The sequence below is a fragment of the Agelaius phoeniceus genome, chromosome 1 (assembly GCF_051311805.1).
Source record: "Agelaius phoeniceus isolate bAgePho1 chromosome 1, bAgePho1.hap1, whole genome shotgun sequence".
In the NCBI taxonomy this organism is placed as follows: Eukaryota; Metazoa; Chordata; class Aves; order Passeriformes; family Icteridae; genus Agelaius; species Agelaius phoeniceus.
This window is the reverse complement of record NC_135265.1, coordinates 10,924,628-10,947,283: the sequence shown is the minus strand read 5'-3', so window position 1 is coordinate 10,947,283 and position 22,656 is coordinate 10,924,628. Positions and strand designations below refer to the sequence as shown.

The 22,656-nt window shown below is 38.5% G+C and overlaps 1 protein-coding gene across 2 annotated transcripts in view; it reads left to right on the top strand.

The window, feature by feature from the left end:
- LARP4B (La ribonucleoprotein 4B) overlaps nucleotides 1–22,240 on the top strand; it is a 55,906-nt gene extending 33,666 nt beyond the window's left edge. The window contains exons 6-17 of one of the 2 annotated variants that reach the window (XM_054629785.2): nucleotides 43–179; nucleotides 1,547–1,650; nucleotides 3,429–3,539; nucleotides 4,045–4,098; nucleotides 4,435–4,644; nucleotides 7,631–7,737; nucleotides 8,219–8,473; nucleotides 9,888–9,933; nucleotides 12,931–13,095; nucleotides 16,993–17,114; nucleotides 17,742–17,853; nucleotides 18,388–22,240. In XM_054629785.2, coding sequence (XP_054485760.1) covers nucleotides 43–179; nucleotides 1,547–1,650; nucleotides 3,429–3,539; nucleotides 4,045–4,098; nucleotides 4,435–4,644; nucleotides 7,631–7,737; nucleotides 8,219–8,473; nucleotides 9,888–9,933; nucleotides 12,931–13,095; nucleotides 16,993–17,114; nucleotides 17,742–17,853; nucleotides 18,388–18,669 — 1,705 coding nt within the window. In that variant the 3' untranslated portion in view covers nucleotides 18,670–22,240. The remainder of the gene's footprint in view (nucleotides 1–42; nucleotides 180–1,546; nucleotides 1,651–3,428; nucleotides 3,540–4,044; nucleotides 4,099–4,434; nucleotides 4,645–7,630; nucleotides 7,738–8,218; nucleotides 8,474–9,887; nucleotides 9,934–12,930; nucleotides 13,096–16,992; nucleotides 17,115–17,741; nucleotides 17,854–18,387) is intronic. The other variant, XM_077193159.1, reaches the window with a different exon arrangement.
- Nucleotides 22,241–22,656: the final 416 nt, after the last annotated feature.

Here is a 22,656-nt window from a genome sequence, read left to right as displayed (position 1 = left end):
AGTTTATTTGTGACATTTCTCTATTTTTTTTTCTCCCAACAGAGAAAATCTTGCCAGTGACATGTACCTTATATCACAGATGGACAGTGATCAGTATGTGCCAATAATGACAGTAGCAAATCTTGATCATGTCAAGAAACTCAGTACTGATATGGATTTGATTGTTGAAGTGCTGAGATGTGAGTAGAAGTTCCTCAGTGCTAGAAGGCATTTTGGTTATTGGTGAAGAACTATTAATCTGAATTTTTCATCTCTTCTTTCTTATTGTATTGCAGTAAAATGCCATTAGTTTTCTGTATAGCATTAAGTAGCCCAAGCAGCTTAGATCATCACAGTTATAGGACTGTAGTTTTATCAAAGCTACTCTGTATTCCAGCTATTGAATAATGATCTATGCACGTAAGAATTAATGATTTTAAATTGTGGGATGTGGTGGGACAACTCACATGATTGGGGGATCATGATGGATATCTCTAGACTGTTCTGGAAAGACAGGCGGGGAAGAAGGGATGGCGGAGTCTCACTCTGTTAAGGAGAACCTTGAATAGATAGAAATCAGCTGCATCAGTCATGGAAGCTCTGTGGAGTACCTGTGGGGCAAGACATTCCAAGGAAGATCTTACAGCTGGCATCTGCTACTGACCTAAACCAGGGCAATCAGGCCAATACAGCAATATTTGTGTCACTTAAGGGAGCTTTGGGTCAGCCAAACCTGGTTCTCACAGTCAGTTTCAATGGCTTATAGATATTTGTTGGAAGAACAATACAGCAGCTCCTGCCATCCATCAAGTTTCTGGAACATGCAGAGGACTGTGTTCCCATACAAGTGTTAGATGTGCCAACCAGCAATGAGGCACTGCTGGACTCACTGCTCAGAAACAGAAAACCTGCTCTGTATGTCTCAGTCAGTGGGAGCCTTGGCTGCACCAATCATAGAACTGTGGTGTTTGGGGTCGTGCTGAGCACACTGAGTGTTTCTAAGGTCTTACATTTTGCAAGAGCAAACTTCAGCTTGCTCAGAGCACAGCTGGGAAGAATTCTGTGGGAAGCTTCCATGGAAGATAAAGGCACTAACTATACTAGTGCTGAGAGTTCTCTCCTGGAAGCACAAAAACATTTCATCCCCTGTAAAGGTAAGGGAAGTAGGTGGATCAAGAGACTCCCTTGGCTTAACTCTGTGCTTCTGAGTCTGCTCAAAACAAGAGAGAGGCATACCAGAGATGGAAAAGTGAATGAATACCTGGTGAGAGCTACAAGGGCATTGTCGGGGTGTGCAGACATGCAGTTATAAATGCATGTCTGCACACCCTGACAATGTGAAAACCTCAGCTTAGAGCGTATTTGGCAAGAGCTACAAGTTTTGTAAAAAACTAGAAAGTATTCTTCAGGCATGTAAATGATGAACAGAAACATTGTCTGCTTGTTTCTTAATGTTCAAAAATATTGGAGGCTCTGCATTGTATGTCTATGTTCACAATATATTTTGGAGTGCAAAGCTTCTAGGTTTGTTGACAGCTGAAATGCATTCTTGTCTTTTCTCTCTTAGCGTTGCCTTTAGTTCAAGTGGATGAAAAGGGGGAAAAAGTTCGGCCAAATCAGAATCGCTGTATTGTGATTTTACGTGAAGTACCTGAATCTACTCCCATTGAAGTAAGTGTTCCCTTGTTCAGTAAAGAACACTTTTCCCTTAGGACTTGGAAGTCAGATTTCTTCTAGATTTCAATAAGCACATCACATTTTTTACTACACTGTTAATTTCTAACAGAACTTCTTAAACTTAGTTTATTGTCTTTGTTTGGATAAGAAATATTTTTGGTAGATGCATGTTGCTCATAGCAAGGCTGTGGTAGAACCTGTAGTTCTGCAGAGGGCTGAGAAACTGATAGTGCTGTCTGTGGTAGAGATACATCATTTTCTTGGGCTTTGTCCTACTTATATGCACTTGGTGTTCAGATCCTTGGATAAATAGACAAAGATGAAAGAAGATGAATCTTAGACTAGAAAAGGCCACTGTTGCCCCTTGAAGCTTGCTCAAGTAAAGTAGTTAAAGCTTTGTAAACATTTCCATAATGCTGAGGTGAGAGGTGTCAATAAGTCACTAAGGATCTCCCCTGGCTTGTGGAATGACTGCAAGACTGGAGAACTTCATTATTTGAAAGATACTTAATGCCACTCTGATGAAGCAGGGACTATGACTGATGAAAATATTAGAAAAAATTATGGGGTCATAATTAAACCATCTTGAATTTTCAAAAAGGAGAAGGTGCAGATTCTTGATGATGGGTATATATTTTAGTTTCTCTTCTATTTAATTTTGCAAATAGCTTCCTGGCTAAAGCTATATTATTCTGAAACAGAATGCTCCTCTTAATAACCGTCATACAAAAATCAGAAGTACTGCAGTTTAGAAACTGGTAACAAAAAAGTAAGTAGCCTTAAACAGAAACATGAAACAAAATGCTAAAAGGAATTGGAGGGAAGAAGTTGGGTATATGCTATGTATATAGCTTTAAAATAGTGGCTACTTCTAGCTTTCCAAATGAAATGTAGCCTTACAAAGACTGCCTAACTTTTACTATTGTAGATTTTTTTTCTGTCGTGAGTTCATCAGGTTGGATATATTAACACTGGATGTTCACTCTTAAATGTTTGACAACAAAGTTCTGAGGAGTCTTTATTTTCAGAAGAGTTGGTCTCCAGTGAAATGTCTTATACATTTTGTTTAAACTTGTTGTGCTGGAAAAATCTGGACTTAACTTAATAGATTTAATAGCCTATGTTTTCTAGCACAGTAGAGTCAGGCTTTATTTAAGCAGCAAAATTCCAAGATGCTGTAAGGCCTCCCAAGTTGTGTTGCCTTTTGATGCTGCTCACCTCAGATCTGTGACAAAACAAAAAAGTATGCAAATGAATTAAAACAGATAAAAAATCCAGGGTCTGTTTTTTCTGTAGAAACTAGCCAGTGGTGTTTGAGGAAACATAAGCCCTGTTTCAAATACATGAATCTGTAAACATTTGAGTTAAAGCTTACTTGCAGGTTTCTGCTGAAAAGGTAGGATTTTCCTGTCCCATGCCATATGCACAGGTTTTCATGTGGCTCCATGTTTTTGGGGACAGGGGAGAAATAGACATCTTTCTGCACTTGATACCGAGTTTAAATGTCTTCTCTGGCCTAAATAGCTCCCAGCCAGACCCCTCTTGCAGTATGGCCTGAGACAGTGCTAGTTTTATTTCCTTCCAGGGGGAGACTGGAGAGAGCTGACACTACTGCAGGTGTTCTGAATTACTCCATTATGTTTTGTAAGCCCAACAGTGCTTTCTGTCTTTCTTTCTCAGAGTGTCAGAGTTTTGCATTTTACATTGATGTTTTCTTCTCTCCATCCTTCCCTCCTCACCTCCCCACCTCCTTATCAAACCACTTTCCCCAGGAGGTTGAAGCACTTTTCAAAGGAGACAATTTGCCTAAGTTCATCAACTGTGAGTTTGCCTATAATGACAATTGGTTCATCACATTTGAATCGGAAGCTGATGCACAGCAGGTAATGCTGTTTTTTGAAGCTTATTAGAATGTAAAAGTAAATAAGGATGATAGGAGGATGAATTGACAGGTTGTAAACTGTATTACAAATGTCTTAACAACTTGAAAAGAAAAATACCCCACACTGCAAAAACAGTAATGTTTCCCCTTAGGTAGTATCCAGTTTTCAGTAACTATTAAACATAGCACTTAAGAGGTTTTTTTACCTTGTTCACATATCCTGGCTTCCTGGCTAAAGCTATTATTTTTTTTTGTACTGAGAGTGTTGACTTTTTTTGGTTGACACATTTAAATGCTTCAATCATAACCATTAGAATCTTGTTTTAATGCTACTGAAGCACTTAATGATAAGTTAAATGTTGCTAAATGAGGTGATGTATGAGATTTTGCTATACTGTAACATTAGCAGACACTCCAAGAATTATTGTTAATCTTAGCCTGTCAAAACTTAAGTTCCCTTTATATAAATTGCATTTGACAAATCTAACAACTTCTTTTTTATAAAGGCTTACAGATACCTTAGAGAAGAAGTGAAGACTTTCCAAGGAAAACCAATTAAGGTAAATAGAGGTTTATGATGTTAGGGGTGGGGTGTGTGTGTATGTTCTGAGTTTTGTGGTGCTCACTGTGATTTCTAATATAAATTTAAGTAGTCCAATCTTAGCAGCTATTTGACCTGGAGGTGGGTTTAGAAATGTAGCACATATGACTTCAGCTCTCCTCTTCCTCATTTCTGGCAGTGGTGTATCCAGCCCAGCATCAGGCAGCAGGGGAGCATTCCTGCTGTCTCTGCAGTGACTGATAAGTGTCCAGTAAAAGTTTGAGAGTTGCTAATTTGAACCATCCTGATATAATTTGAAAGACTACTGTAATAAATAATCTAATCTCCTTTGCAGGCAAGGATAAAAGCAAAGGCAATAGCTATAAACACATTTTTGCCAAAGAATGGATATAGACCTCTGGATATGAACCTCTACACGCAGCAGCGCTACACAACATCCTTTTACATCCCTCCAGTATACAGTCCCCAGCAGCACTTCCCACTGTACAGCTTAATTGGCCCACAGACCTGGTCAGCCACACACAGCTACCTTGACCCTTCATTGGTAAGTCTCTTGATTCTGGAACAGTTGTGTTCTTTTCAAAGCTGATACTATTTTCTTATTGAGGTGTAGGAAGCATACCTATCCTGAAGAGGGGAGTTTAAGATTCTGGTTCTTCTTGAAAAACAGTCCTTCAAAATCCTTGTCATGGTGTACAAGATGGATTATTTGAAAATTGTGTCTGATCTCAGACTGGAGTGTGATTCTCTTCTTAAACCTTTTAGGTTTTGATGCAGTTCCTTAGTAAAGACTTGTCAAGATACCAAGATCTTCTAACAGGAAGTTCGTTTGCAGGTTAACATGCTGAATTGCCCTGTTTGGCATGTTCTTAAAGCAGAATATTTTCTGAGCAATGGTAACATCTCTTTTAGCAATGAAAAGTGAAATAGCTTTTGCTAATTACAAAAATCACTTTTAAATTGCTTTTTATGTTATTTTCTTAAAGGGGCTATTGGTAGGGCTTGAAGATAGGGTGGTAGCAATAAATCCTTAAATACTCTAATGAGATATCTACTCTATCCTGCAATGCTGCTTCTGTCTTTTGCATTGTGACACTCATCAGAATTACCTTGGCCCCTTTTAGTTGTCCTTTGTTACCCTACAAATATGAGGAGTTTCCTATAATGACTGGGAGGCTCAGGTTTCCTATCTGGAGCCTCTTTCTCCCCTCTGGAGATGCCTCTTTACTTGTGGCTCAAAGAAACAAGGGGAGCAATGCTCAAAATTAGAAGTTCTTTAGATGTTTTTTTTGGCAGAGGATTAAAGTGTCCTTGAACAAACTTGAGCAAATATTCTCTGTACTGAACCACAGCTAATTAAAAAGTTGATGTGCTAAACACTTCACACACAGGGAAGGGAACCAGAGGCCTTGCAGGGGGAGGCGTTCTGAGGGGGGATGAAGAATGTGGAGGAGACAAGGTAACAACACAGTGAGCAGTGTTATTCCAGGAAAAAGCTGTCTTGTTAAGCAGCAATGAATGTGAATCTGCCTGTAGATAAACTGAGACTGACTGTTGCAAAGTCTTGCTCTGGGATACTGAATGAGCTGGATGGAAATAGTATGGAAGACACAGATTAATAAACCCACAGGTTCAATCACATCATACTGTGTCTCTACCTTATGTTATCCTGTAACTTTCTGTATCCAAGAAAGCTTACTAGTCCTATCCTTTGGGGAACACTTGATGAGTTTGCTAGCATTGAAGATCTCAAACTTTTCTTAGTCAAAACAGGAAATGAACTGTCTGTGCTTTGCTTTTCACTGTTCTGCAGTGTATTGTCATTGGTTAGCTGCGTGTTATGTACATGACAGTAACGTGATGTTTCTTGATTCTTTTGTAGGAAGAGCTATATTTGAATAGAAATCACTTGAGGAGAACAGGGACCATGAGGAACCATGGCACAGCAATAATTTTCATGAGACAGGGTTGCAGTTTGCATGTAGAGACTTGTGTGAAAATACAGCAAAGTTTCTCTATTCTGCTTCAACATAAACTCTACTCTCATCTCTAATTTGAGATTGAATACCCCAGTCATGTGGGCAATACTGTTTTAGTTCTGAAATTTGAATATGGCAACACATGTCCTCAGTATTCTAAAACCTACCTCATTCTTCATCATGTACTTAAATCATATTTGAGAAAAGATCTAGTTTTTCCTGTTTGGGAAAAAAAAAATGGAAAAGAAAGTATATTTGAACCAGTCAGCTTCTGTGAATGCTTTTGGTATTATTGGAAAACGGAGAAAATTTTTTTTTTCATCCAAAAGGATCACACATCATTATAAAGAAAGAAGAGTTGAATATTGCTAGGGTCCCTGATAAGTTCAGTGTCTTCTCATTTTTTCAGGTTCAGTGGTTGCTTACTAGCTTTGATGGAATTTTTCAGGACTCATGTTGTAACTCTTAAAGCAGAAACACTTCAAAGCATATTTTGATGAAACTTTGTTCCTCAAGGAGCTTTGTTACAGGCCTTCTTTAATGGCCTTTTTGTGAAGCCCGAGGTAGCATTTGCTGTCATGCATGCTAGGTTAGGCTAGCAGTAGTTTGATATGACAGCTTTGGTGTTAAATTTTGTTTTCCATTGATTGATGATTTAACTTGCACAAGATTTATGATTTAACCTATTTCAAGTTTAAATGTACCTTTTATAGCAAATGGTCTTAATCATAGCTGTTTCTCAAAGCTTAATAGAATGTAGAAAGAATCTTTTTTTTGTTCTGCATTGTAGTTATTTTCAGGGGAAAAATACAAGCAAGCATTTGCTGGCGCTAACAGTAACATTAAATGAAACTCACACATTCAAATAAAAAAGACAAAAGTGTGCTAGTGAGGTTGGAGAAATGACTTTGAATATGCTTCAGGTTTTGAGGCATGTACAAGGTGTTAGTATGCATGCAACTCAGAAAATGTTTTGCCAATGTTGTTTCTTCAGACAAGAAGACAGTGTTTCACATGCAGAATAAAGTGATAATAAGGTGATCTGAAAAGCATCAGAGTTCCACTTAACATCCACTTATTCTCTAGGCTTTATTTACATGTCACATGGAAGTAGAATGAGGAACTAAAAGGAAGTTGTTGGGGTTTTTTAAGGGAGGAATTCATGTACAATTATAAGAGAAACAGTTACAGGCCACGAAGATTAGAGGCTCTGACAAAGAAGTATCTTGGTACTCCAAAGCTATGTGTAGTATGGTGTGAAATAGGAGGAGAGCTGTTTAACTTACAACCAAGAATTTTGGCTTGATGTTTTTCAATCCTCTTGAACTGTCATAAGTTGAAGATGTGTAGTGGCTGACTTCTCAGAAAAACAGAAGCTTGGGGTTTTTCCAGAAATCTTCTAAGTCAGCTACAAGGCACTAGACAGATGCTCTATTGCTGTTTGAGACAATCTTTTGAGTACTGTCCTGCACAGAATGACATAAAATATGGGGTTAAGAAAAGTAATACTCAGTTTGTTTATAATGATGAGCATGTGATACCTTTTTATAGGTAACACCATTTCCAAATACTGGATTTATCAATGGGTTCACATCTCCAACCTTCAAGCCTGCTGCTTCTCCACTGACAACACTCAGACAATATCCTCCCAGGAACAGGCAAGTTCATCTGTCTTTTAACAATACTGTTGTATTATTTGGCACATGGGGTTTTCATCTGCTTATTTTAGTAACACCAGCTCACTTGAGAATACTTGTGAAACTGAATCTGGTGCCAAAGGTGAGGCCAAAGGGCAGATGGTGCTTCTGATATTAATGGATGTAGTGTTTGGAAATGTAAATGTACAGTCTGAAAGCTGAGAACTTGTCTGTTCTGTGATTTAGGGTATTCAGCTGAAATATTCTGAGATGACATATCATCAATAGGATTATTCATATAGTAAAGCTCTAGTTGACAACAGACAGGGAAAAGGTTAATTTTGGTAATTCACATGACCTGTTACAATGAATGTTGATCATTCTTAGAACTGAAATAAGTGATAAAGGAGTGAAGATCTTGCTTCTGAATTCTGTGAACAGGCTTAGGCCTCAGAAGGTGTCTGCTAGTGCGCGTATGTTGAAATGACTTTTGAATTTATAGGAATCCTAGCAAGTCACATATACGCCATACAATACCCAGTGCAGAAAGGGGACCTGGGCTTCTAGACAGTCCTACAATATTCAACTTTTCTGCTGATCGTTTAATCAATGGCGTCAGGAGTCCACAGACGCGGCAGCCGGGCCAAAGCAGGACACGGGTGCAGAGTGCCACCACCAGCTACACCAAGAGGGAAGTGGGAACTGGGAGGATGGAACAGACCAGCCTTGACTCGTCCCCTGGATTAGGGAGGGGAAGGTGAGTGTGCTTCATGCTTGTCCTCTGAACAGCCAAGTGCTGCTGCTTCTAAACTGCTCTGTTTAGTGGAGGTGTGGTATTGTTACTATTCTCAATGCTGCTTTAAACTCAGACTCTCGCCTCAAACCTAAAATCTTGCAAAGTACGATACACAACAAAGGCAAAGCAGACTCACATGCTTTCCTACCTGATGAAAATCATTATTGGCAACTGATGAACTGTTTAGATCTATAAGATCTAATCTTCTATAATTTCTTCATCTGGTGCAAGAAAGTTTGTGTATATTATTTGTTTGACTTTATTGAAGTTCTGCCCAATTCCATTGTTCAGCATTGCAGATTGTACACCTGAATGTGTGTTAGCAGTGCTCATTCTTCACTTTTTCAGTTGAAGGATCAGAATTTTAACCAAACTGGGCATACGCAACAGCAAAGATGATGGATTGGTATGGAGGGAGGAAAAACTGCTACAGGCAACTAAGGAAACTATTGTTATGTTGTTTTAAAAGCAGCCTAACAAAAAACGGAACCAACTACCTGGGGAGCTGAAAATTGGCATATTTATAAATACAGTTCTAATAAGTGCTTCATAAAAGTTTTGTGCAGCTTTGATAATGGCTGTATTTATGACTCCAAGTAAATCACATTTTGAGTGACTTACTGAATTGGAAGATAAGTGTTTTGCAGATGATCCTATTTCAGACTTGTATCATTGCAAATTAAATGGGTATTTTGTGCAAGGGTTGTAATACTTTTCTAAATCTAATTTACCAAATTGTGTTATAACTAATGGATGAAAGTGTGATTAAGAACTCAGGAAACAAGATTGCTCAAACTATAGACTACAAAAATGTGCAGGAATAGTCAGTACTTAAAATGATATTATTTTGATGTTTCAGTATTGAATACATTTAGAATAATAAAAGTAAAATTAACTTAGAAAATATATTGAAACTGAATTAGAATGCACTGCAAATTTTACTGTGCTGCTTGGAGGGGCTTTACCTGCAGCAGGGCTGGGGGGCAAAGTGCTAAAAATGTTTTGAAGGAGCCTTACCTGGATTGAAAATAGTTAGCTGTATTTCAGAAGTTACATTGATATACAAAAATTCTTGACCCCCCCCCCCTTATTTATATACTGTAATATTTTGTCTAATCCTTAGATGTAATCTCTACCGAGATGCTTTTAACACAGGAGTTACTTGTAACCAGTTTATTCTTACCCTGACTTGAATAAGATGTATCCCTTTATTTTAAGGACAGCTTGCTAGGAATTTTTCCCTAAAACATTTCTGGATAACCTGTGTAGAATGAAGATGGATGAAATAGCAATTGGAATTAATTTCTCCTGTTTTCATTAACTGCTTTCCATCCATTTATAGGCAAGGTTCTCATATCTGCATTCTTTCCCTTAGGAAAAACTCATATGGCTACCGAAAGAAAAGGGAGGACAAGTTTACAGTGAGTGTTCATGATCTTATTTGTCTCTAATAAAAGCAGGGTAACAAGGCAAGAGTGTGGATATTTCATGGAGTAGACATAAGGGGACATAAGTTACTGCAGAAGCAGTTGAACATCACAGTTGATTAAGGACAACAGCTCATTAGTCACATGAGTTTACTGCATTTGAGTATCAGAGAAGATTTTTCAATAACTCAGAAGTCAGGGAAAAGTTAAAATTACTCTTACAGTAGCAAAAAATTTCTATCTCAGTTTTTGTCAACATGCCAGTGTTCACATTCAGGAATGGCTAAACAGCTGAAGTTCAGAACACTTGATGCTTCATTATCAATCATGGTGATAGTGAAGAACATTATATAGATATTTGTGGCATAATGTTTGTTATGAAGTGGTCAGTTCACTTTCTTAAATGCCTCTTCAGGTGCCACCAGGTAAGGGTATGCTAACACTATTAAAATACTGTGGTTTTGGGAAACTGAAATTCAAGGTTAATACCAAAGTAGACTTGATACTTGAAAAGGCTGCACTAAGTGTAGAAGAGAAAAAAACCATGGTTTTGTAGGATTTACTGTTTGGTGTGATAAAACCAGTCATTTCTGTGCTATTTATTTTTGCCAACGTGGCATATTCATGAAGTTGAACCAGGTTATTTCCTTATTCATGTTACAGTTGTAAAGTAACACTGCTGCATGAGCCATAACACTTTCCTAAAGGTCTGGAATCACTGCATATGTGTGTTTGTGGCTCCTGCTGTTGATTGGCCTGAGGGAACTAGGATAAAGGAGCAGGAAAGTTTAGCAAGTGATTCCTTCCTTTTGATTGCTTTTAGTTCTCATCAAACTTCCCAGAGACCAGATTGCCTGTAGGAATTCCAGTACTTCTTCCTTTTGCCCTTTCAAAGCTGCTTGAATTTTTAGAGTGAAGTTTTCCTATTAACTTTTTTCTATATTTTAAAGAACAAGGAAGTGGGACAGGTTAGGTGTGAGTGGCTGAAGTGAAAGGATTACCTTGGACACCTCCCTGGGCAGAGCAGCACTTCTGACCGAGCTGACTGCAAAGATTATTTGAACTTTGCATGTAAAAACTTGTAGATGTGAGTTCTTTGGAGACCCACAGTTCCCTTCTGTCAGCACCAGGCTGTAATTGCAGCCTGTGTAGCCAGATTCCTTCCAGTCTCTTCTGGGCCAAGAATCTTTATTCTGTAGTGTCCAGTGCTGCACCTTGAGCAGAGGTGAGAGCTGCTGCACACCCAGGACTGTAAGGAAGTGTACTTGGAAGCAAAAAATGAAAATTTTCCCTTTAGACTGTGGAAATAATTGAATCCAGTATCCTATTTCTTGTGTAATGCTGTAGCAATTAGATAGTGTACACAGGACACCACTAAAACCAGTATATTTGAATGGAGTAATGACTTCTTTAGAAGATTTTTTTTTTAAAGGAAAAAGTATAGAGTTGTATGCACATTTTCATGAAAAAGAGCATGAGACTTTTTGATCAGATTTTTTATGAGTCTGTAGACATAAGCCAAGTACTGAATCTACAAGAAGTTAACTTGAGAAATTTTATGCAGTTAGCTTAAAACACGTTGAAGTCCTCCCTTATCCTGCTAATTTTAGATGTTAATGCCACTCTTAATTTTTTGAGGGTTTTAGGATTCAACTTTGTAACTTAAAATGTAAGAAAGACATTTGCTATTGCAGAACTTCAGTCCCTTTTAAGAAGAGTAAGTGTGTGATTTGAAGAATGACTTCTAAAAATTCGAGTTGTTCCTCTTGCAGTTTGAGCTGGATTAGTGTAGTCTCTCTCCCTGACCTTTGACAGGTCATCTGACTTCAGTTTTGGAGATTTGCAGTCTCCATTGCTGTAGCATTCTTCCAGGGGGTAATGCTGGGTCAGGAGCAGTGCTTGGAGTTGCAGTTGTTCTTGCTTCTATATTTTTTCTTTCCCTGCTTCCCTCTTGACACACAATTCTTTGGACATTACATGTAGTTTGTGAAAAGACCTCAAAAGTAGTCTCATATCTGTTGTTGTTTTTGTTCAGAAGCATTGTTCTCACATTTGCACCATCTTGACTATATACTCGTATTTTGCTTTTCAAAATAGGAACAGTTTCAGAGATTGGTTTGCATTTGGTATTTTGCAGCAAAGATCATCTTAGCACAGGCCTCAGCACAGTCAAGAAACAGTTCTTTGAAGAAAAACTTCTTTGTTTACATGATGTAGGTGAAGTTAATTGGTAACTTCAGTTACAGCATATTACAAAGGAGTTTTATTTTTCCTGTGTAAATATAAAACAACTTGGAAATCCTTACCAGCATTTCTCACAAGTGATCTTAAACCATGGTACTTTTAACTCCTGAACTGCTCTCTATAGTGCAAAATAGTTGCATTTAACACACAGGTGATTGTTTTGCTTGAGACATTGGTTTTCTTCTTAGAATTAGTTAGAAAGTGTCTGTTTCAAAAATAGTTTTGACTCTTACCTTTCTATTTTTACACAGTGACAATACAGATTAATACTAATTAGATTGTTATTGTCTGTACTACATACAAGGCATGCTGTCTTACCCTTTCTTCATGTATCTTAAAATAAGATTCTTGTTGACTCCTTTCTTTTTATTTAGGATGTTACTAACTACTGTACATAAATGGGCATTATATTTTCACCATATCATGATACATAAACCAGTCTGTTTTCCTTTCTGTGTCACTGTGTCTGTCCTCAATGAAGAGTCAGTGAGAAAACTTCTTATTGTGTCAGTGTCCCTAAAGCTGATGCATATACCATGATATTTAAATAATAATTAAATATTTCAAGGGCAACAGTGGAAAATGAAAGCATCTATTCCTTGGTGCTCTATGGGTTTTTTGGGGGATGAGATGGGGGAGCCTTCTCTAGGGATTTGCTGATACAAATCAAGTGCAAAATACAGTTTAGAGCTGCATATCTTTTCTGTCATCTAGTGCAGTAACCCCAACATGGTATTTCTATTCCAGAGAGGCCAAACACAGTCTCCACCACCCCCAAAACCTCCATCTCCCAGCTTTGAATTGGGTTTATCTAGCTTTCCTCCATTACCTGGGGCTGCTGGCAATTTAAAGACTGAAGACCTGTTTGAAAACAGACTGTCCAGTGTGGTAATAGGAACGTCAAAAGAAAGAGTGAGTAGTGGATGTTCATTTTTGTTGGGAAAACAAAGAATTGCATACCTCTTGTTTTCTGATTTGGTGGTCTATATATGGAAAAACTTGTGGGTTACATGGGTTGTAAGAAATGTTCTTTAAAAAGAGCTGTCAAATGATGTGCTGCTGCCTTCTTCACTTATATCTTAGAGTTTGTTTGGTATTCTCTTTGAAATGGTGTGGAATATGGGCACCAGTTTAATAAGTAGATGTTAATAGCAGAGATTAGAAAATATGATCTTTGCTGTACATAACTGCCTCAGGCTTTTTGATAGACTCAGGTGAAGAGTATGTGATACATTTTCCCTCCTACTTGAAAGTAAGACTTCTGAGTTTTATATAAAACACTTTAAAGTGACAAACTTCTAAGCACCAAAATAAAGAAGCTGCCTACATAATCTCAGTACACTAGGCATCATAGCTGGAACAAGAACTGCTACCAAAACCAGCTGGATCCCAGTGTTGTCTTGTCAAATTGCTCAGAAAGATAAAAAAAACACCAGAATAACTTGGCAACCACTGCTGTATAGATGTAGTAGAGATGCAGTTGAAAATTAATGTTCAGTAGTTTTTCATAGATTTCATTCTTAGAACTGTCTCTGCCATGCCATCTGTGAGTGACAGTATGTTCTTCTCCAGGAAAACTCAAATAACCCTCTGCAGTGTGGAATTCTCTGGGCTATGAAAGTCTGTATAGGCTTTTTTTGATAGCTCCAATGTAACTTGTGTTTTTCTAGCTGTACCACAACTGAAGAAGTTAAGCCCTGGATTAGCAGTGCAAAGTGACGTGGTCAAGTGGTGAACCAGCACAATCTCTGGTGTCTTCTCCTGCAATAAGCTGGGTTTAGAATGTTTTCTTTGTTGCCCATGTGTCAGGGGTTGGTAAAGAAAGGGAGAGGCAGCAGGGCAGTCTGCATCCAAGGCAGTGACTGTACAGAGAGCCCATCTACTCTGTCTCCTGCAAGTGGTAGGAGGGGCTGCTGTGTTCCAGGATTGCCTTTAGGGGAAATGAGCAGCTCAGAGCCATGGTAAAAACAGTGTTTAACTTACTGTCAGCCAGTACTACACATGGTAGGCTGTTCTTGGCTAAGATCTATAAATTATGAAGTATTTTACCTCTGTTACTTATGAAGTGGTTTTTGACTATGGTATTTCAGGTTTTAAATACAATTCTAGCACTTGCTTTTAATGCTGCAGCTGAAAGCCCTTTGTTCCCCCATTACAGATCTAGTACTTGCTTTGTACTGATGGTAAAGAACTAAGACTTCTCTCCTGTAGAAGCAGTCTTCATATCAGTCAGGCACTTAGGTTTTATGATACTTGCAGTGCCCTGTCACATTAAAAAGCATCCTTCAATTTCCCAGTTTCATTTTCCAGCATACAGGAGTTACTTTGTACCATTGTGTGGAAAAAAGGGATTATGCTGCCTTTCCTTGTTGGCATTTAAGTAAAGAGTAAGATAACAGCAGCTGGCTCCAAAGAGCAATTGTGTTCTGCTACAAAGCTGTTTGAGCTAACATCAGTCTTGCCAATGTATACAGGCTGCTTTTCACCTTGATCTCAATGTTTTTTCATGTCACTTGATGTGGTGTTACAAAGCACTGAAGTAGAGTTACACAGTGCTTCCCTTGTTTCATATAGATGGGCAAGTCCAATGTATGGGAGCTGAAGGGACTAAAGGTCTATCATTTCCAGCAGTTGTTATGCAAGCATCACATCTTTATGCTCTGCTTAGTGATGCTCTTCTAGAAGTAGCTCTGGGGAATGGCAGGTAATAATCATCCCACATTTTGTAACTAGGAAGTGCAGCACTGTCAGATCAAGGCTGAGTGTTTTGGCAAGGAAAAGCTCTTGCATGTCTGCTTGACTTGAAGCTGTTCACACTTAACCATGTACCTATGAGTTCTGATGCACTTGGGTCAGAATGCTCAGCAGCTTGCAATTTCAAGCCTTTGCACACACTATTACAGTGAATAAAACTATAAAAGCTGTTCTGTTATTTCTAAACGCCTTTTGCAGTCTTTTACTTGGAATCAAAGTAGGCTTAGATCTACTGCAGTAATCTATGCTGCCTGATTTTAAAACAGTGCCATCAAATACCATTTTCTTTTGTAACAGCAACCATAGGAGTATTAGGGTTATGCCCTTTTGAATGGTGACTTGGCTGAGGGAAAAGGAGTGTTATCTTATTCCTTCTGAGCTTGTGTTCTCCCCTTGCTTCCCTTTCTGCATACCAGAATCTCTTTGGGGTTCGAAGTTTTTAGGATGAGACAGGTCAGAAGCAATACAAAGAACATAGCACTCTTTAAAACAAACAAAATGGTTATAAATGTGAGATATATGTTTTTCAGGATACAAAGTTGTCTTTTCTAATTTTGTGACCATTTAAATTAATGTATGCATCTTGAACCTATTTGGCATTTATCTTGAAGTACAGTATCACTTGGCACTAGCAGAATCTTTTGAGGGCTATGGAAAAAGCCTTTGCTTGGTAGCAAATCACTATATTGGGATGATACAGAATTAGAGCTTTGAAGAAGACAGTTCTTAATGCACAGCACTAGGAGACTTTTGTCTTCATAGGCTGCCTGTGGTTATGTGTACAGGTGCAAAGCCTGCTTTGTCACCAGCAGGTGCAGAATTTTCAGGTGAAAAGAAGTCCAGTCAGTAGTGGTATTCCCCAGGCCTTGGTATTGGGACCAGTCTGGTTTAATAACTTCATCAGTCATCTGGACAGGGGGATTGAGGGCACCCTCAGTAAGTTCACAGACAGCACTAAGTTGGGCAGGAGTGCTGATGTGCTGGAGGGTAGGAAGGGAAAGGTCTGCAGAGGGGTCTGGACAGGCTGGATTGATGGGCTGAGGCAATTGTGTGAGCTTCAACAAGGCCAAGTGCTGGGTCCTGCATTTGGGTCACAACAACCCCAGGCAGTGCTACAGGCTGGGGACAGAGTGGCTGCAAAGTGGCCCTGGGGAAAGGACCTGGGGGTGCTGGTTGACAGCAGCTGAACATGAGCCAGGTGTGCCCAGGTGGCCAATGACATCCTGGCTTGGGTCAGCAATAGTGTGGCCAGCAGGACCAGGGCACTGATTGTCCCCCTGTCCTGGGCGCTGGTGAGGCTGCACCTGGAAGCCCGTGTTCAGTTTTGGGCTCCCCAATACAAGAAGGACATTGAGGTGCTGGAGGGTGTCCAGAGATGGGCAGCAAAGCTGGAAAAGGGTCTGGAGCACAAGTTATGAGGAACAGCTGAGGGAACTGGGGTTGTGTAACCTGGAGGAAAGGAAGCTCAGGGGAGACCTTATCACTCCTTACAACCACCTGCACAGATGCTATGGCCAGATGGGGGTTGGTCTCTTTTCCCAGGCAACCAGTGACAGGACAAGAGGAAATGGCCTCAAGCTGTGCCAGGGGAGGTTTAGGTTGAAAGTCAGGAAATTTTTTTTTTACTGTAAGGCAAGTTAAGTGTTGGAACACATTGCCCAGAGAAGTGTTGGAGTCACCACCCTAGGAAGTGTTCAAGAAATGACCAGATGTGGCACTTAATGCTGTGGTCTAATTGACAAGGTGATGATTGATTAAAGGTCTTCTTAATGATTTGAAGTGATTTTGTCATTCAGATATGTCCCAAATGGACTTAAGTTTCTAACTTCTTTGGAAATAACCCCAGTGTGTTATCTATCTGTGTTTCTAAATAAATGTAAAGGAAAAAATAACATGTTCATTACAATATCTATATTGGCTCCTTCTGTACCTTCCTATAGTCAATTTACTGGTATAAATCAAACTATGAAGTGTTTCCTGGTTGTGCTAATTTTCAGGCAGACCATATTAATTGGATATTTTGATTGTCTTTCTGTTCCTTTTTTCCTCCTTCAGAACATTAATGTGGATGCAAGTACAAACACTATTCCATCAGGAATTCCTCGAGAGCCGTTACCAGTTTCTTCTACATTGCCCAGGACCTTTGAAAGGTCTCCTTCGCCTCCCCAGCCTACTGAGTAAGCACTTAATTACATGGGTATAATTAGTCTGCTCTGCATCACATTTGCATTTTCTTTCATCAGGCAGAACAATGTAAATAGCTATTAAAATTTTAATCAATGAAAGAAGTAATATTTTGTTGTACTTGTAGTAAAGGCAATAAAGCTTAATTTCTGAACAATATCATAATAGTGATTCAATCATAATAGTCATTTAGCAGAAGAAAATTGAGAGTTGTGGTTTAGTTTCTGTGAGTAAAAGTTTAATGAATACCTTACTGTCTTGTATTTAGATACCTTTGAAACACAGAGAGTAAACCCATGGCCCTGTGGGCAGTACTGATGTCCATACCATAAAAAAAGGTTTTTTGGTAACACTTTGTTTGGAACCTGCAAATCAAATAGCTGAGTAACTAAACGCTATTAGAACATGACAAATTAGAGGTAGTGTCACATTGCACAGGAATATATTTTTTCTATTCTTGATAGCATATTTTTAATGAAATGCTAGTCATCATGTGCTAGGCAAATTATAGCTGTAACTACTTGCAATCATATTCAAACTTTTTAGAGCTATTATTAAACTATTCATCTATCCTGAAGTTTCACTTTTCATGAGCCTTGCTTCCTGCTGGATGATTACAGGGACTCCAAAGTTGTGGATAAACAGCAGAGAGAGACACAGAGTACAGAAAGACTTTCTTCTTCCACTCTGAGTACTGCATGTAAATCGGTACAAGTCAATGGGGCTGCCATAGTAAGTGACCTTATTATTCACTTTTTCTTAATGATCCAGTTTGCATTTAACAGAATACTTACTGCTACCCATGTTGCCTAATCATGTGAGGCCAGCATCCTAGAATTTGTCCAGCAGCTTTTTGCTTGTTTGACTTCATGATTACTTGCATGACAGAATTATGCAATTAACAGTGTAAGAGACATCTCCTTATCTGAATCTTTTTCTTGGTAGTATCCTAGAGGTAGAAGTATTAAAACATATGTTGATATTGAAACCAAAGTATTCATTGTGTTTCAGCTGGTTTAGAGTTTGAAGGGGAAGTATTTTGCCCTGTGCCAGTACCCTATTTTTCTGGGATGCTGTTTTACATTTTACCTTTTTTTCAGCTTTATTGTCTATGCAGTTTTTGTAAACTTCATACTCAAACCCTCATCTGCATATTTAAGTGCAGCATTCTTTTGGGACAGGACTTCCCCCTTTTTTGTTCATACAAGTTTTTTCCCCCTCAGGATGCTTTGTTTAACTCTGTTCTGTTTGTTCCTGATTTCCCAGGAACTGCGAAAACCTAGTTATGCGGAAATTTGCCAGAGAACAACTAAGGATCCTCCTACATTGCAACCCCAGAAAGAACAGAAGCCAAACACTGTAGCATGTGGGAAAGAAGAAAAAAAGCCCACAGAAACAATAGAGAAAAACAGAGAACCTCCTCCTGCAAAGTCACATCCTGGACAACCCAAAGACCAGAGAAGACAGTCAGGACGCAGATCGTCCCCTCCAGCCGTTGGCAAACGCTTAAATAAAGAACAGAGTACCCCTCCAAAATCTCCTCAGTGAAAATAACACCTGGGAGGGATTTGAGAAGAGGTCTGTTTCCCACAAATTAAACCCATGTTCCCACTAAGATACCTGAGAATGAGTTGCTGGTTAGGAGCTTGCAGTGATACAAGGCATGTAACAATGCCTGCAAGTTATTTTTTTGTGAAATACTTCTTCCCCCTCTTGAACAAGCATTCTATTTTTCTGGGTATTTCTGGATAGTTGTTCTAAACCTTACATTTAGATTGGTGCTTAATTGGAGGTGAAGCTTAGTGTGATTTTTTTTTTCCTTTTTCCAAGGTGTAAAATATTTGTCTTTAAAAAAAATCAACTTTTTATTAAGCCTCTCTGTGGCGGTGTGAGTGCAAGCTCTGTATAGTGAGTTTTTTCTAAACTGTTAAGCAGAAACATGCTGCTGCAATATTTTTAATAAACTGGTCTGCAAGTACATATCTAAATTAGTGTCCAAAAGACTGATAACGGCAGCTAGTGTGTAGAGTGCAAGAAAGTAGATATATTTTACAAATTAGTATGTGACCTTGAAGATTTTTTTTTATTGGGCTGCTGTACTAAGTGTCAGCAAACAAACTTGCACTTTTAGGTTAAATGAGTAGCTGTTTCTAGCATTTTTAAAAACTTAATCTTTTTTTGATGTTTTGCACACACAAAATGAATTCTACAGGGCACCATATAGCAGTCTTTCTGAAATATTTCCTTTTTTGACTTACTGCAAGCAAGTAACCATCTTCTCACTCCAGAATAAAACTGATGTTATAATTTGCAAATACAAAGCACATTGTGAATAGAAAGAATCAAGTCTGTGAGCTTCTATGGTGGTGAAGCCTGTTAGTGGATGTTATCAGGAGAAAGCAGAGTAGCCTTCTTGTGATAACCGTAGCTTCCCTGTGCTTGTAAGGGAGTTAACTGAGTCAGCGCTGTATATTCTGGTTACCCCTGTGCTCTGTGTAGACTTTTTTTTAAAACTCTGCCCCAAGTGCTCTTTGAAAGAGTTCATATCTTAGTCAGCCTTGTGTTGACATCTTCCTGTAACTACGAGCATTGGCATACGGATTTAAATTTTTCAAGCCGTGAGATAATGGTGTTTGTTTTGTGTGGTGGAGGAAGAGATCCCTGATATTTACCTCTGGGATGAGGTTTCTCACACTTATTTACTTTAGAAGTGATGCGCTTTCTGAAGGACAAGGATGCACTAAATTAGCAAGTTTCTAATAAAGTTGAATATAAATTATTTTTGTTTTAAAACGCCTAAAGCTTTTCTTTAAGTGTTTAAACTGCAGGAAGTTCAGACAAAACTCATTCCTGCTGACTATGACAGTACAGTTTATTCCACAAAAATGTTTATTTAAACAACTGATTTTTTTAAAGAATTATTTCCATCCAATATTTAAAGACTTGAATTTTATTTAAACTTGAAAATGACTTTGCCTTAACTTTTGTACAAGACAGTTTAGAGTTAATGAGGTCTGACCCCGTGGAGGGTTAGCATGAATGGCATACAGAATTACTCAGTTACAGTATGTATCTATTGTCACTGGTCTTACTGGGTAAACATACTGTAGTACAGGAACTAGCAGCAGTTTTTGTAATATACCTTAAAGATCTTAAACAGTTGATCTTTTTCAGATTGTTGAAAAACCTGTAAATGCAAATAGTCAATACTGTATTAAATATGTGCACTTGGAAGTGTGTGCTTTGCTTGTACAGTTGTAAATAATCAGAACATATAAAAAGGTACCCTAAAGAAAAAAATCTGATAAAAATTATTGATATTATAAATGTTGCTGTTGAGCTGGATGTAGATAAACTAAATGTTGTGGTTTGAATATTACTTTAATTTGTTGTTTTTTCTTTTTCTTATTTTATTCTGGTGTGTTGAACTGACTCTGCCTCTTCACTGCAAAAGGGAAATGGAACGAAAGTCTTATTTGAAAGCCCTCAAATATTTTCGTAAAGTCCCTTTAAAACCAAACAATTTAACCAATTCAAAAGTGTTATGCAATGTAAATAATGAATTTCAGCAGTCAAACTGTAATTTTTAAGTCATTAATAAAAAATCAAGTCTAATTGGGGAAAAACTTGACTGCTGCAAAAATATACACTGAAGCTTACTTGTCTGCTTTCAAGAGTATCAATGCATGGTTCATAGAACTGTAAAGTAACTATAGAAGTTGACTCCTGATAAATTTCCTATTACAAGCATCAATTGGTAACTAGTTGGCATTGTAAATCCAGCCTGTTGTATGCTGCAGAATTGGTCAAAATAGGGCACATGGAGTCTGTTGATTTTTCCTGTTTCAAAAACGCACTTTGTGAATGCTGAGGGAGGAGATAGGACCCCGACACCATCACCAAAACTGCTCAACTCCTTCTGTCATTGGATTTTTACCCCCTTCTCCTTTCCCCAGTGGCAGTGAAAGCGGTAGCTAGATTTGTGTATGGTTTAGGCCAGCTGTATGACTCATTCTGTTTGTCTGCTGCAAGTGAAAGGCTTTACCAGCTGCAGACAGTGGCGAGTGGTCCCTTCCAGCGGCTGTGAGCGGCTCGTGCTGGTGCTCAGCCCGTGCCCCAGGTGATCTGTTGAGACCAGTGGGATGTGTTGTGCTGTTCTAATGTATTCTGCTGCCATTTGTGATAGGTCAATACACTGTAATTACTGCTTACCCAGCAACAGTCTGTTGCATCTAAAGTTTAAACCTTCCTCTGATGTGGTTTTATAGCTTTTTTTTTAAAAAAAAAAGTGACACGCCAAATCGCTGTGTAATATACAATACAACTTCTCCTTACTGTATTTTGCTTTGAGATTTATTTCCCCCCACCCCCACTCAGTGACAAAATGGAGTTTTCGGAGTAGAGTTGTGAAGTTGCATGCAGACTGTTGCTATGATACAGAGAGGGATTAAAACATAGCTTTTAAAATTAAAAATCTCCCAAAAGCAGTAGCTGAGCTCAAGGTTCAGGGATCCAGTAATTAAAATTGGCATTTTACCCTGTTAGAACTGCGTGGTGATGCTTTTTATTTTGAAAACAAGTCAAAATGGGATCTGAGGTTCTTCCAGGAATTTAACAAAAAAGGTTGCTTTCAAAACTGAATGTCATTTCAAATCAGTCCTGCCCCGTGACACTGTCACTTAGAAACGTGTGAGCAGTGGCAAATTTTTTATGTTGCTGCCTTGTCCTTCAAAGCCTTGAGCCCTTGGCTTGGAAAGGCCCTTGGAGCATGGGGCAGTGTATCAGGAGCAACAGCTGACTGTAATGGTGCACACCTATCTCTGTATCTCCTTCAGCTACAGGTAGGGGTTTTGTGCTTCGGAACCTATTACACTAATAGCAGCAGACAATCCAAGATTTCTGAGGACACCTAACAGCTGCCAATTCACGAAATAGAAGTGTAATATGGGAGCCTTTTTGAGGGTTTTTGTTTTTGTTCTTCTTCCATTAAGACTGGAATCAAGCTTACATGTAAACTATCAGTAATTTAAGTTTCCTTTTGTGTCATAAAAATGTAAAACTGTCTAATTTGAAAAAAAATATGTAGGTTATGAAAAATAAAGATTTAGGCACTGTTGAATTCCTGATTTTTTTAATTAAACATTTCTTCAGCAGTATTTTTCATTACCTTTTGTCTTTTGCTCCCATTTTTGGAAATTGTATATTTCTAATTTTGGGAAAAAAAACCCTTTTGCTTTCCTGTTCAACACAGCTCCTGTAACCATCTCCTAAGGCTCTGTATCAGCAGCAAGAACCTCTGTGATATATCTGAAGGCTGCAGTGTCTTTCTCTATTAGGTAACTATGACTGGTTAACTTTTTTAAAGCAAACACAAAAAGCTGATGTGTTGTTTATTGAAGGTTCTATTCATTGGTTTCATCAATTTCTTAGATAAGGTATTGGCTAGGTCCTAAACACTGATTTTAATGTTTGGGTTGATGCTTTGGTTGCATGGCATTTGAATCTGGAGATGTCATGGGATTATTTTTGGCTTTA